The sequence below is a fragment of the Fukomys damarensis genome, unplaced genomic scaffold (genome assembly GCF_012274545.1).
Source record: "Fukomys damarensis isolate Sample0158 unplaced genomic scaffold, DMR_v1.0_HiC HiC_scaffold_13, whole genome shotgun sequence".
Lineage (NCBI taxonomy): Eukaryota > Metazoa > Chordata > Mammalia > Rodentia > Bathyergidae > Fukomys > Fukomys damarensis.
Window position 1 is genome coordinate 10,866,731 of NW_022900925.1, and position 16,006 is coordinate 10,882,736.

Genomic DNA, 16,006 nt, shown 5'->3' on the forward strand with positions numbered 1-16,006 from the left:
TTTTTTTTTTTTTTTGAGACAGGGTCTCACTGTGTTCAGGCTGGCCTGGAACTCACCGCAATCTTTCTGCCTCAGCCTCCTGAGTGCTGGGGTTATAAGCATGCACTGCCACACCTGGCCCGAGGATTCATTTCTTACACAGCATTATGCAGTTTCCAGTGAGCCTAATGGCTGGAGTGCTGTGCCAACTAAGGTGACCAGAGCAGGCTCTGAAGAGATTGGATACAATTTCCTCTTCCCTTCTGCCATGCTCCATTCCAATGGTCAGCCAGTGTATAACTGCTCAAACAGTTCCTTTGTGCAGAACACTTGCTAAGACATAAAGGTCTGCAGTAGGTTTCCATACCCTGAGACTTGAGATCCCTTCAACACTCCCTATTCCAGCTAGGGAAAGGAGTATAGGGCCTCCCTGAGGCAACCGGTCCCTCTTTCCCTTCCCAACTCCCACGTGGTTTCTCTAGCCAAATTCTCACCGAGAGGCCCCTCCCTCAACGGCTCCACTGTTGCCATGACAATTGGGTGGGTGGACAGCCCGTCCTATCTAGGGGCCACCCTCCTCGCGTGGGGAGTTACCATAACAACGCCCCTAGTACTAGAGGGGGTTGAGTCCCGCCTCCCTTCCCCCGCAAATAGAGAGGTGGGTGGCTTGATTGGCAGCTGGGCACAAGAAAGTCGATGGGAAAGAGAAGGAAAGGCGTCAAAGGAAAGCTAAGAAGGTAACAGGAGAGAGGGCAAAAAAATAGGGAAGGGCTTATGCGCACGCGCGCCTGCTGGTGGGCGCGCTGCGTGCCCGCCTCGGCCGCCGCCCACTTCTTTCTCGCCGAGCTCGCGCGGTCTCTAGCTCCTGGAGCGCGCCTTTTGCCGGCTCTCCTGCGCCTGCGCCCAGGTGTCGGCGCCTAGGGGGAGGGGGAACCCGGCGCGCTCGCGTCACGTTCGCTCTTCCATCCTCCTGGGCACCGCCGCTCTGCGCCTGCGCTGGAGAGTCGCGAGGCTCTAGGGTTGCAGAGTCCGGGGCGATAGCTCCTGTCAGTCGTGGGTCGGTCCTCCTGCCGGCCCACCTTCTTCCTCCTTCTCCGGGGGGAGGCGCGGTGGAGTCCGCCCCTAGGTTCCCCCGATGGGGGAGAAGCGGCGACGGCAGCAGTGGAATAACCGAGCCGGAGCGTGAGCGGCCCCGTGGTTCGGTTCACCGCGGAGGCCATGGGCGACGTCCGGGGCGATAGCTCCTGTCAGTCGTGGGTCGGTCCTCCTGCCGGCCCACCTTCTTCCTCCTTCTCCGGGGGGAGGCGCGGTGGAGTCCGCCCCTAGGTTCCCCCGATGGGGGAGAAGCGGCGACGGCAGCAGTGGAATAACCGAGCCGGAGCGTGAGCGGCCCCGTGGTTCGGTTCACCGCGGAGGCCATGGGCGACGGGCGACACACTCCCTGCGGCGAGGGAGCCTGGTGCTGCGCGCTTCACGTGTTCCGGGGCGCCCCCTTCCACCGGCTCCACTTCCCTCAGGGATCCCTGCCCCTTCCCCAGGCTCTCGCGGTTGGTGGGTCTCCGCCCTCTGCTCTCCTCTCTACTTGCTGCAGATTCTGGGAGCCAATTCAGTCTCCACCCTGTGGTGTACCGCCCCCACACTTTCCTACCACCCCAGCCTTTACTTTGGGGTTCGGTACTCCCTCCGAGGTATTTGAGGGTCATCTCAGGTTTCTCAATCTAGGTTCCCTTATCATCTGCAGAGCATTTTTACTGTGGCCCCACACCCCTTCGTGCCCCTCTTCTCACCCTTTTCGTCGTATCTGCGTCCCCCCACCCTCTCCTGACTCCCGGAATTTTGACTTTCAACTGCCTCCACAACCTCCTACTCATCCTTTTCTCTTTCTCGCCCACCCCTGAATTGCAACTCTTTCTTGGTCGGCTTTTCAGCCTCTCCATTCCACCCCATACCTCCTGCGGTCTCCCTCAATCCCACGTTCAGTGTTCCCTATCCTTTTTCTCCGGTTTCAAGTGCAGCAGTCCAGACTCAGGCATTTCCGGTCTCGGCGTCCCTGAATATTACATTATCAACTCTAGCAGTGCAGGGCTGGGAGGACAGACAAGTGCGCTGAGGGGGGAGGGAAAGCATTTATTTCCTTAAGAAACTAGCTCAGACTGGGAAGAGGATGTTTACATACATGTACACACACACGCACACATACACACACACACACACACACACACACAAAACGCGAGCTGCAAGTGGTCTGTAGGATTGGGAAGAGCTGAGGAGGTGGAGGCACCCGGGAGCCCTCAAGGGAGGAGCTAATTAGGAAACGGGTTAAGGGAACCAACTGCAGCACGAATTTCTTTAAAATAGCCATTTATTGTCCCACGTGGGGCACTTAGTTTAGGAGCTTTTGGCTGCGTTTGTGTTTCCTGGGGGAAGCTTTGGCTTAAGGGCGACTTGGTGATTTCAAGGTGAACCCTCCAGGCTGTTGTTACTCTGCGGGTGTTTGGGTCTCGTGTCCTTCCAGCTTTCTCAGCCGGTCAAGGTGAAGAGAGAGAGAGCAGAGTTTCCCTTAGGCTGGCTTTCTCAGGAGGCCTCTTCACACTGGCTTTTGAGTTAAGGAACATGGCCAGTTGTGGGAAAAGGCGGTCAGCCACACAGCTGCCCCGGATATGATGGGAGGGAAGAGAGGAATTGAAGAGAGCAGAGTCATGTTGTTAATTGGGTTTCTGTAGGTGACACAGTTTTTTCTTGCCATTCAGGTCATAATTTGTTTGGTGCAGTGTTGGGCTATGCGACCTGACTTGCTGGAGAAGAGATAGGAAGTTATTGGTGAGGGAGACAGACTTGACTTTCTCTGTGTGTGTCGATGGGTACAGAGTCTGAAGGCTTTCCGTGAAAGCTTTCAGAGCTTACTTTAGGGTTTAAATTGGGGTGTCCAAGCTAGTTGGGGTATAAGATGGACATCCAGGCTGTAAGTCTCTTAATATGCTCCACTCTGGGATGACTCTCCACCTTCTCCTCCTACTTGATTGTTCATTAACTCTGGCTACAATTTCCCTGGCTGTGAAATACAATTATAAAAGGGGTGGGTCCAAATATTGACCTTTGATTTGAGCCTTGTGGGACTCTGCCTGGGGTTGTCTTTTAGCTTCTTGTAACTTGGCTTGAAGCCTCAACCTGGGATTTTCAGTAATTCTGTAAATGCCCCTTGACCTTGGTACAGCATTCCACCCCCTACCCCACCCCCTTTTTTGGTACCAGGATTGAACTCAGGACCTTGTGCTTGGCAGGCAGGTGTGGTGCCACTGAACTACATCCCCAACCCTGTGGCATTTTCCTTTTGGACTTTCCTGCTTGAAGCAATTTTATCCTTCTTCAGTTACCTCCTGCCTTTTTCTGTAATCCCTCCCCTCCAGACGTGGGTGCCTCTTCCCTCTGTTTTTGTCTATCCTTCCTTATGATTCTGAAGAAAGGGTTTCATATTCCCCTGTAGCACCCAGGTACTCCAGGGCTTGAGGGAGAGCTGTACTTTCTTTGAAATGGGACTGGAGAGGGCTTGTTATCTTCTTGCTACTGATCTTTGACTGTCCCTTCCTCTCCACCCCACAGAGCTGCTGTGGCTCTGTAAAGCTGTCTTTCCTTGCCTGTGTTCCAGAGAGAAATTTTAACCTGGAGAATTAGCAAACCATGTCTCCCTTTACTTCATACTGTATCATCTTGTCTTAGTGTTATATACCATATGGGGTAGGAGGTAGGAGAGGAACATAACCAGCATTTAGTAGCTGGCCTTAAAGAGCCCAGAGTGTCTTTCTTCTCGTGTTTCAGATAAGGTTTGGTTTTCAGCTGGTAGTAAGAGTAATAGTCTGATATTTGGGAAGATTGAATTGCATTAATCTTTTAGCCATGTATATGGAGGCTAAATGGACCAGCTACTTTGTGGCTATAGTTACACTTGACTTCTCTGAGGCTGTATATCTCTGTCAACATGGTAGCATGATGTGTTAGGAGAAGCATGGGGTCTGGAGTTGGATCCCTGAGAGTTCAAGCTCTGGCCACTATAATCTGGACCTTGGTCCCCTTTGTCCTTACTTACCCAAACTACAGACTCCACAAAGATCCTTACCTCTCTAAGATCTATCTCCTCTTTTTCTTCTCTTCCTTTTTTTAATTTGTTATTTGAGACAGGATCTTGCTATGTAGTTCAGGCTGGCCTTGTAGCAGTCCTCCCGAGTGCTGGGATTACAAGCATGTGCCACTACACCTGGCTTCATCTTCTCATCTCTGTAAGATGGGGGATGGTAGTAGTACTGAAGTTAGAGTTGCTGAGGATTAAATGAAGTACTGCATATGTGTGGTGGCCCTTACTATTGTTCAGTTAAGCCTTCCGAGATAAGTGTATCTAAAATAATACTTCCTCTCTGGCCTTTATTGTTTGTTCTTTTTTTTTTTTTTTTGGTATATTGAGACAAGGTCCTTCTGTATAGTCCTGGCTGGCCTTGGATTTGCAGCAATCTTCCTACTTCAGCCTCCTGGATGCTGGGATTTTTTTTTTTCCTTGAGACAGCTTGTGCTATGTAGTTCAGGCTGGCCCTGAACTCCTTATGTAGCCCATACTGGCCTCAAATTTAAACTCACACACTCTCCTGCCTCAGCCTCCTGAGTCTCAGGATTATAGGTGTGCACCACCATGCCCAGCTTGGTTGCTGGGATTGCAGGTGTGCATCACCACACCTGGCCTCTGCTTTATTTTTATGTAAAATTTTGTGTAGCAAAGCTCCCTTAGTCTGCTCTTTATCTTTTTTTTTTTTTTTTTTTTTTTTTTTAAAAAGGATCACTATGTAGTTGAGACTGACCCAGAACTCACTATGTAGCCCATGTTGGTCTCAAACTCACAGAGATCCTCCTGCCTCAGCCTCCTGAGTGCTGGGATTACAGGTGTTTGTCACCACGCCCAGCTACAAAAGAGCCGAGTCCTGCAGTTTTTTGTATTTGTTTTTGTGGGTTTTTTTGGTACTGGGGATCAAACTCTGGGTCCTTGCACTTGAGAGGCAGGCACTGGAACCACTGAGCTAAATCCCCCGCCCTTCCTTTATCTTTCTTCATAGTATTTATTACCATCTGACATAAATTTATTTCTGTCAACCATAACTAAATGTAGATTTTGGCTGATTGGTAGGGTGCCTGCTTAGCATGTGTACAGTCACCAGCATCATAAAAATAAAATGAAATATGAAATATAAATTTAATGAAAGCTAGAATTTTGAATATTTTGTTCATTTTCATAGTCCCAGGTTTTTTTGGGTTTTTTTGAGACAGGATCTCACTATGTAGTTGATACTGACCTGGAACTCACTATGTAGCTCAGGCTGGTCTCAAACTCAACAGCGATCCTCCTGCCTCAGCCTCCCGAGTGCTGGGATTACAGGCGTGCGCCACCATGCCCGTTTTGCAATGGTGGAGTCTCAGATGTGTGTTGTATGAGGGCATGTTATAGTAACAAAGTTCTTATTACTGTGCTTAGAGATAATAAATGTCAAGTTTATTAGGCTTCTTCCATTCATATATGTATCTGATTAAAACTCTTTTCAGGGATGCTTTTGGAATCAGATTTTATCTTGTAAAGTGTTCTGGAAGCCTCCATCTGAGTGATGATCCATGAAATAAAGCTAGGGTTGTTCAAGAGAAAATCTAGGCCTCTTTTTTTCAAACCTTCTTTCTCTGTGTCCAAGCCTGGTCATATTCCAGAAGAATATTCTGACTTGGACTGCTTGGCGTCTCAGAAGGGATAACTATGAGCAGAAGTACATGGGGCAAATAGATGGAACACCCCAGGCTGACTGCTTTTCTTTTGCATTGCTCCTTTTTGTTGACCACTTCATAAATCAACAGCTTCTTTTTACTGTCTAAGTTGCTAGAAGTTTTAGGCTTCAGTATCCTTGAAACTGTGGAGCTGGGCTCATTGTTGCTGAAATAATATGGAGCACATTCAAGGACTTGTTGCTAGGCAGTAGTTGTTGACAGAAATGTTCTTTTTCAAATGATTTTATGTTGTGTGTCTGTTCTTTGGAGAAGTCTCTTTCCTTTCCTTCAGTTTTCATGTGGCCTGTGGAGCCAGCACCACTTGGAAAGCTGGCAGTTCTGGGCTTGTATTTTGGGGCTGCTGAGCAGTGTGAGACTGCTGCTGTGTTCTGCTGTGCTAGCTGTCCAAATGTTGATGACAGATGCTGTAGGCCAGGAAATGGGAAGACTGACCTCCTGCAGCAGAAAAAAGGGCATTTAATTTTTTTTTCCTGGAGAACTGTACATGATGTGGTGGTGGTGGGGTTTGAGAGCTTGTAACATGTAGAATAAAGTGAAATGCTGCTTTGCAAAGGGATGGAAGGAAGATTACAGAGAACTTTGCTGAAACTAGATGTTTAGCCATTCCCCAAATGGATGGATACCATCATCCTTTATACTGTGGTTAAGAGGGATTACCATACCCCTTGTCCCTATATGGAGGGCAAAGGAGTCATTTAGGAAAATGAGGCTTTGACAGTTAACAGTGAGAGAGTCAGTAAGAAAGCCAGCTTGTCCATTCTCCCACTTTTGCCTCAGAAGCTAAGCTAAACTCAGTGCTGTGTAGGATCCTGACTTCAAATCTGCCCTCCATTCCTTTGAACTGTGAATTGTGTGCCTAAGCTTGGACTGTTTAGAGCATTCTTATTTGTCACTTAAGGGACAGGATGGCAGGAAGTACTGTAAATGCTCCTAAGATTGCATTCTAGAGTAGGTGTTTAAGGAATGTAGTAACCTCATAACCCAGCAACATATCCAGTGCTGGAGCCGGAGAGCATTTCCAGAGCCATCTGAGTCTGCCTGTCAGACCTTTCTGTCTTTAGACAAAGTTACATCAGACAAGATTATCAGTAGTACTGACTTTCACTGCACCAGTCAAGACACTGAGCTTTTGTCAGTCTACTGTTGAGAACTAGATTCTAGATTTTATGGGAAGGATGTGATCTTGTACTCAATAGTGTATACTAAACTGTTAAATTAGGCTGGGGATTTAGCTCAGTGGTTCCACTGCCTGCCTCCAAAGCACAAGGACCCAAGTTCACTCCCTGGTACCAAACAAACAAACTAAACTGTTAAATCAGTTCTTGGAGTAATCTACCCAAGATACACCTTTGCAGCCAAGCATGATAGCACATGCCTTTATTCACAGCACTGTGGGAGGCTGAAGCAGAAGGGTCAAAAATTCAAACCCAGCCTGGGCAGTGTAGTGAGTCTCTGTCTAAAACTTTAAAAATTAAAAAATACGGTCTAGAATGTAATTCATTGCAAAGGGCTTGGCTTCAAAGTCCAGTACTAAAAAAAATGGGGAAGGAAAAAAAAGTCTTTGAGAACTAAGGGCCTTCTTCCTTTCCTTTTCCTTTCCCTTCCCCCCTCCCCCACCTTTTGAGACAGGGTCTCACTATGTAGTTCAGACTGCTCTGGAACTCACTGTTTATCCCACACTGGTCTTGAACTCACAGCGATCCTCTTGCCTCAGCCTCCCAAGTGTTGGGATTATAGGTGTGCACCACACTTGGCTCCTTTTTTCCTTTTTGGAGGTGGAATCTTGCTGTGTTGCCCAAACTGACCTTGAACATCTGAATTTAGATGATCCTAAGATGTAGGAGGAAAAAAATTGTTTTCAAAAGGTGAGGACAAATATATGGAAAAGGCACATGACTCTAACCCTCTCAGAGTACTGGATCTGTGGACTCACATATGACTTTGTAGGGGTTAAGTGAGTTACTTGTCCTTTAGAGTTAGTGTATGAGGGAGAAGGATGTATCACAGCGCTACTACCCTGACTAGTAAAAAGGTTTAGAAGATGTTTAAGTTTCACAGGAAGTCAGCCCAGCTTAGGCTTTTCTCTTGTGGTCTGTGGGAAGTGGGATTCTTCTAACATTAGACAGATAACTGGCTATAAATAGATGAGACTCTCAATTTACATTGTGTACAAGTAAAGTATGAGTAGGGTGTGTAGGGGGAGTGTTACTGATTTGCATGTTTGAAGTGAAATGGTTGGAGAAGCCACAAGTCTTGGGCTTCTTGGAGGAGTCAGACTTCAGGAGCAGCCTGCTTGTCAGATTGGTGGTGGAGTAGAAGAGGGTGGAATGGGATGTGAGAAACCAGGTTGGTGGCACAGTCTGTGGACTGAGAGACTGGAGGAGGGAAATGAATGGAGGAAATGGGAATTTGCCTGGAAAATTGGTGATGGTTGTTGGGGGCTGAGGCCAGAGACTTTGACTTTTAACAGAGAAAGTAGCTAAAACCTTAGAAACACCTGAGAAGGTTTAGTTCCATAGCAGGAGATTGTCAGGGCCAGAAGTGACAGGCAAAGTAGGGAGTTTCTGTAGTCATACCTGGGAACTCTAGCACTTAGCATTTATGACGAAGCTCATGTGGCAGCAAAAGCTACTGGTTCCATCTTAGGCACCTTCATTGTGCCTTTGGGATGAAAGAGTTCTGTAAACCAGGCCTGATACTAGTTGTGCTTCCGAGGGAAATGGGAAATCTCTCACACTTTCTTCTACCAGGAATCATTTGAGGGATTTAAAGGGCTTGGGTTGCTGGGTCACTTTTGGAACCATGGGTTGAGAGGAGGGTTCCACCGACAGTAGTCCATGGAAACAGATTGAGCTTCTGCTATCATCCTTAAATTCCATCTCCTTCCAGAGCCACCTCAACTTCTGTTTTTTTCCAGTGTCCTCTGACATTTCCAGGTCTTAACTGATAACTTTTCTACTTTCTCACTTTTTTTGTTTTTTGTACTAGGGATTGAACTCAGGACCTTCTACTTGCAAGGCAGCCGGCAGCACCACTGAGCTAAATCCCTGGCCCTCTACTTTCTCACAGACTGATTTGATTTTATTTGATTTGATTACATATTGCTTTGTATAAAATAATATATTCCTGTGGTCCTTATTTTTCCTACCACATCTTTATGTATAAAAACTGATGCCCGGCTGGGGATTTAGCTCAGTGGTTCTGCTGCCTTCCTCATGAAGGCAAGGTCCCAAGTTCAATTCCCTGGTACCAAAGGAAAAAAAAAAAACTGATCCATATTTCCTTTTGATCCTTTATGTGCCTATAAAAATGCTGAATACATAATAAGGGTTTAGCAATGGGGATCTGAATGTGTGTTCTTGTGACTTGTCCTTTCCTACTAACTTCAATCCTACTATGTGGTGGCCCCCGTGGGACACAAGTATATACTCAGTGTTTCTCAGCTAGAAGGCAGTGCCCTCTGAGAGTGGTTTGGAGATGTTGAGGAAAGAGGTTCAACTATCAACATACCTTGGGAGCACTAGTGGCACTTAGTATGTGAGATGTTAACCTTCTGGTAGTCTTGAGGACAAGGCATTGAAGAATTGTTTTTCTGCCCAGATTGCCGCTATAGCTCTCTTGAACTTGTTATGGATATGGGAAAGTCCAAGGGAAGGACTAGACAGGTTTATTCTGTGACATATATCTCCTTGTTTACTTCTTTGTGGGTGGAGAGAGAATATAGACTACATCACTTTTGCTCATGGCACATATCTCTTAGACTAACAGCTTTTTATTTGTCTGCCAGCACACCTCTGAAGGTAAAATGGGTAGGCTCCAAGCAGACTGTAAGGAAGATTTTGTTTCTTCACCACCCACGCACTCTTTCTTTCAAGGCACATTTGTAAGAAAGTGGTTGAAGTGTGCAGTACTTGGGCTTTAACTCTAAGTGGTCCAGGAAGGAATCTTCAGGAAAACAATTGGACACCAGGCCTGGTGGTGCACGCCTGTAATCGCAGCACTCGAGAGGCTGAGGCAAGAGGATCACTGTGAGTTCGAGACCAGCCTGGGCTACATAGTGAGTTCCAGGTCAATCTCAAAAAAACAAAACAAAATAAAACAACGACGACAACAACAAAAACCCAAAACAAACAAACAAACAAACAAAAAAACAATTGGACATGGTGCACCAAAGCCATGAGGCAGAGGTAGGCATGTGCATGCAGTGCTTGAGAGGAGCCCGCCTATTTGCTTCTTCTCTGGTGCCCTTTCATACTGTGGTTGTCACCTTGAAACAGGTAAAGAATGAATGTCATCACTCAAATTGCAGGGGAGCAAGGAGAGGGTAGAATACACCTTGCCCCATGTATCCTTTGGGGGCAGAAGAGTGGCTGGGCTGAGTGAGGAGCTGAAGCTGTTTGGGAGAGCTGCCTTCTGCCTCACTGTCTCCAGAGCTGCGTTAGAAAAGCAGAACTTGACATGCACCAGGACCTGTCTAGCTGAGATTTGGAGAAGTCCCTCTAACCTTAACAGTAATTCCTCATGGGGGAAACTACCTTAGGCCCACATGTCGTAGGCTTGGGAACAGGCAGTGTGTGCACCAGGAGTCTGTGATTCTCTCCCTTCAGTCCTCTCTTGTAAGCCCTTTTTCTGTTTCCAGTTTGGAACAAAGATTGCTTTGATATGGGTCATTTATATTTTAATGGGCATTCATTTCAGAAGCGGGGTTTAGGGGCTAGAATAAGAACAGCAAGGAGCACTTACTATACAGTAGGTTCCTCCCTTGTATAATCTCATTATTCCTCAATAACCCTTTGAGGTGGGTGATTATCCTCATTTTTAACATGAAATCAAGAAGTGACTTGGAAATAAGATAACTTGCCTGAGATTGGACAGCTTCTAAGTGTCAGGGCCCAGATTCAGACTCAGGTCTGACTCATTCAGAACCTGAGCTTCTATTCACCTCCATGCTGCTCAACACAGGCTCTCAGGTGGCTGGGAATGTGTATAGATGGGCAGGAGGGCAGCCTGTAGCCAGCATGCTAGACTATATGCAACTAAAAGTGTTTTCTGCTTGCTTTAATTATAAATGTGTGATATTTCTGTGACCTATGGTAAAAAGGTTTTGTGGGCTAGAACACCATGCATAATGTTTCTTTGTAAAGTACTTGGAGACTTGGAATATGGCCCATTTCATGGATTAGAGACAGCCTGTTTGAGAAATGTTTTCTGCCCTCCAGGAGCATCTGGTCTACATCTGTGTCTTAGTAGGGGATAGGTCTTAATTGCATATCTGGGACTTGAGGGTAGGAAGGAATAAGGGATTTTAACCTGAGCCTTTAGAAACTGGCAGTTGGTTGACATTGATGGGTACATGTTGGGAATACAAAGCTCTGTGGGGTCCGTGCCCAGACTGATGGAAATTTCTGGTTGTTGGTCTGACAGAGTACTCCAGTGACAGGAAGAGAAGGACATGCAAAAGAATTCAGAAGATTTAGTTGAATAATTCAAAAGAAGTGCTGTTCTTCAGAAAGAGGAGAGGAAGCCTGTTTCATTTCCTCCCACTTCTTTTAATAAAAATCTTTTTTATTATGATTAAATATACTTAACATTAGACCTAACCATTTTTTAAAAATTGAGTTTATTGGTACATTCTAGGTAGACAGTACAGTTACATTCATTACTGGGATCTTGTACCTTTACATGCCAGTAGACCTAACCATTTTAAAGTGTACAGTTCTGTAGCTTTGCATATATTCACACTGTTGTGCTATCATCACCACCATTTATCTTTGGAACTGTATCTTTCTCAACTGAATCTCTGTACCCATTAAACACTAAATCTCTGTTTCCTGCTCCCCAGACCTCTGGCAACCACCATTCTACATCCCATCCCTTTTTGTATGTGCTGAGTTGAGGAGAGGGTCAGACATAGCAGGTGCCTAATATTTGTCCAGTTAGGTAAGGTGAACTGTCAAGGAGTCTGTGTGTCACCAGCCAGCTCAGAACACTGCCTTCCTTCTGGCTCTAATACAAGGAGATAGACCTCTGAAAGGGGTTTTGAAATAGCTACATGGAATTACAAAAGGATTGGGCAGTGGGAAAGTAAGGATTTCTTTTCCATATTGAGCTTCTGGCTATATGTTGCTTGCTTCCCCCCCGCCCCTTTGGTTTTTTTTTTTAGACGGTCTCACTATGTAGTTGAGACTGACCTGGAACTCACTGTGTAGCCCAGGCTGGTCTCCAACTCACAGTGATCCTCCTGCCTCAGCCTCCCAAGTGCTGGGATTACAGGCGTGTGCCACCACTCCCAGCTTATATGTTGCTTTCTGATTTTGTAGTTGTACTTATATCCATCATCTTGATTGCTCCCAACATCTCATTTCATCTCATCCTGGGCTCTAGGGGCTAGGTGCCAGAGGAGGTTAGAAACAAGGTCATTTAGAGGATGAAGAATAAAATCTTAACAGTTTTCTACATTTATATGTGAGGGGACACATGTTTAAAGGATATGTTGAAGCCATGTCAGCTGTGTATCCCTCCATGGTGTACACATTCCACAGACCCAAAATATGACATAGAAGTGAATTGGATATCTTAGAACAGAAGTGATCACTGATGGCTTTTTCTGGGCCACATTATTTATGTTTTGTTTTTGTTTTTGTTTTCCAGAAAGGAAGAGGGGAAAGGGAAGGAGAGGTGGGCTTTGTATTTAAGTGAACCAGGAAGAGTCGAGAAGAGAGCTCCCTGTCTTGGAGATCTAAGTCCAGGTGACAGAGGCCTTTAGGTGGTAGATTCCAGTGGTATCCTAGGGTGCACCAGTCAGGGCTGTGTCCCTAGACTACTAAGCAAAAGCCTGCAGCACTAGAGACCTTTGCATTTCGTTGCTCATGTCAGAAACCATGGGTTGAGGGAAAGCTAGTGGACTCATAAGGTTTTTTTCTCTGTCTTCTGTGCATGACTTTAGAGGAGGCTACATATATTCATCATCACTTTACAGGGCTGCCCAATACTGAATGGCCTTTCTCACCACAGTTCCTCTCTGCAATCTGAAGCCTGTTTCTGTTTTGTTCTTTCCTTAGTTTGAGCTATGTATTAGTTGAGGTTGATTAATTTCCTTAGACTGAGCCTAATTTATTCAATCCTAATGCTCCAAGTTTGAATACAGGAATGTTCCAATTGCTGACTCCTAGAAATTATCTTCCTCGGGTGTTAGTCTGGCATTATGCACAGTCTGTATGTTGTTATCATCAGCTTCACCAGTACTTTAGTGCTTAGGCTGAAGCAAGCATCTATAGGCCATCTCACATTTTAAAAGGTGTTAGCAGTAAACAAAGGTCCTGAAGCTAGAGCTGACTCCCAGAACTTATGTGCCTAGTTATTCTCCTGGATTGCACTCCTTAGAAACAAAGTGCTTACATGTAATGGTCAGCTTGGAATCCCAGGTGCAGTCTTTGCAGACTAGATAGGTTTCATAGTTAACCATGAATGCCCTGCAGTTGCCCAGACCTCTTGCCCTCACTCAGGACCTCCTTGGGTAAAATGCTTTAGAGACTCCCAGTTGGAGACTTGCTGACAGAGGCACTGTTCAGCAACATAATCCATGGAGTGAGCTTGGCATTAGAAGCAGGGAGACCTGGTTCTAGTTTCTGTTCCATTTCTAGCTACATCTCTCTGGGACTTGGTGTTTTCTCCTGCGAAACAGGGGACAGGAATTCAGTAGCTCTTACTGAGAAGCTCAATTAGGGTCACCCGGCAGCCTTGGAAAGCTCCACGTACCCAGGTTTTGCCTCTGGGGTAATTCATTTGACCCAAGGTGGGGTCCTGGTAAAAGACTTTCCCGGTGAGCTAATGCCAATTTCTTTTTTTGTTTTGTCTTGTTTGCTTGTTTGGTACTGGGGATCAAACTCGGGCCCTTGCAAATGCAAGTCAGGTGGTGGAATCACTGAGCCAAATCCCCAGCCCTGATGTCAATTTCTTTCTGAGAGCTGCAGGAGCAGACAATCCTGAAGATCCTCCAGACCCAGCTCCTTGCCTTCCTAAAACTCTTTGAGTGCCTACTTTGTGGTGAGCTGGTTTTTTTTTCAAACATGAATAGATTAGATGTGGGATTTGAAGTCTCTATCAAAGGAAAAGTGCTCGTATGAGGTGGTGATTTTATTAAGCTGGGTAAAGGAGGAGTGGAGAGAATGATATGGGGTGGGGTTGGATCCTTAGAGGGCTGTAGTCTCAGAGATATGCCAGGAGAGTCATCAGTACTCATTGGGTAGAGATCTCAGGGTACATGTGGTATTGGAGCGTGGGCAAGGGGCTGGACATCTACTGGAAGACACAGAGTAAAGGGAAGGTGACCTTCAGAATATGTACACTTCAGACTGTTTCCTGAGTCTGTTAGGGCTGAGAACAAGAGTAGACCTGACTGAGTAAGGATTGACTTGGAAAGACAGGGAATTTTACTTGGATTTTGAGGATAGAGAGGGACCTGGAATAGGTGGAACCACTGACAGCACAGGTCTTGGAGAGAGACTTGGCTTCAAATCCCAGTTCTGCCACTTGCCATCTGATCTTTGGCAAGTAATCAATATACCATACTTCATTTTTTATCCTTTGTAAAATGAGGACAGTAAGACCCACCTAATAGGGCTGTTGAGAGGATTAAATAAAAGTGATGGGAAGTGCCAAGCCTGGTAAATGCTCTTTAGAGAGGTGGTTGCTGCGTACTTCTCTTACTGAAGAAAGTGCCCAGAAAGGGTGTCTCCTGGGGTTGTGTTAGCATTCTTCTCCTCCTGCCTTAGTGTTTTGTTTAAGAAAGAAAATCATGCAGTCTGTTGATTTCAATCTTAATGGCTATGGTGAGTCACAGCCCCTCTGCCATGTCCTAGAAGTCTTCTGGCATCACTAAAAGAGAGTAACTTGAAAATCTTACATGAGAACAGGGAACTCCTGTTTGTTCTGCTCCTGAATCAGGAATTCTGGCAATCACTGGGCAGTGCTCTGCCTGTGGGATTTTGTGTGAAAGTTCTGGATCCATGTAATGGGAGGCTCTGTGCCTCACCCTTGGGGATATTCTGATGGGGAACTACTTGAGATGTGAGCAACAAAACATTTGTACAAGCATGTGTAAAGGTTATCAAAGGCCACATTATTGGCTGGGTAGTTTAGGATGCTTGGCTTCTCCCAGTGCCTAAAGATTTATGCCTCTTTCCTGCTTTAGAGTCCTTGACCTTCCTACCACCTCGCATGTGCTTGGTTAACTCTCACATATCCTTGTGGTCTCAGTTGAAATAACACTTCCTTAGGTCTTTCCTACCCTGCTCCCATCATGACCTTCTAATCTTGCTGATAAATATTCAGCACTTTTTCTTCAGATTTTCAGTTGTGTAATTGCATGTTCCTTTAATGTCTGCTTCTTTGACTAGACTATAAGCTCCATGGAGGAAGAAACTATTTATTTTTTGTTCATTGCCTGCCACATTTAGCAATACCTGGCACATAGCAAGCACTCATTGTTGGATGAATGTATGGATTGGTTAACCAGGCCCTTAGAGTTGGTGTAAAAGGCATCAGAGAAGGTTTCTTAGGAAAAGTAGGAGAGATGGCCTGATGAAAAGTTGAGTGAACATGCTTGCTCCATCCTGCTGGTCTGGCAGTTCCTCCTTCTGTCTCACCTGTGTCTCTTCAGCTGTAATTTATTCTGAGTTGGTTCTTGGTGGAGCAAGAGAATATCTGGCCTCCACCCTGTGGAAAGTAACCCTGGCCTTCCTTTAATTCTGTGATTCAGACAGTCCTTCCTTCCCTGCCTGTTCACCCCACCCTCTACTTGCTCTTCCAGCTGATTTAGCTTTGCAGGCCCCTTGGTATCCTTCAAGATTCTCTCCAATGTCTCCTGGACCTTCATGGCACTCTTTCTACCTTCTCTCACATGGCATCCTATTGGACTTCTGGAAGTAGAAGCAGTATAGGAGTGGACAAGGCACAGATTTTCTTGTTCCTGAAGTTTCCTCAGTCTCTTCCCTTGGACATCTGACTCCAACAGTAGGAGGCTGGCAATGAGGTATAATGATTTGTTTGTGCTACAGTTGAAAACCACCAGAGAGAAGCCTTATTATTATCTAACCCCTGATTACTAGAGTTGTCCTCCTCCATTAGCTTGGGATCTGCCAGCCTGAATGGGCCTGGCATCTTCCTGTCTGCCGCCTCCTTCCAAACTCTATGCCCTCTCTTTTTTTCCTTGGTT

General features: G+C 46.0%; 1 protein-coding gene across 1 annotated transcript; it reads left to right on the forward strand.

Moving 5' to 3' along the window:
* Nucleotides 1-100: 100 nt before the first annotated feature.
* LOC117285844 (potassium/sodium hyperpolarization-activated cyclic nucleotide-gated channel 4-like) lies at nucleotides 101-1,675 on the forward strand. Its single transcript, XM_033762731.1, has 3 exons — nucleotides 101-193; nucleotides 744-1,036; nucleotides 1,237-1,675. Exons 1-3 carry the CDS (start codon nucleotides 101-103, stop codon nucleotides 1,673-1,675), a joined length of 825 nt encoding a protein of 274 aa, XP_033618622.1.
* Nucleotides 1,676-16,006: the final 14,331 nt, after the last annotated feature.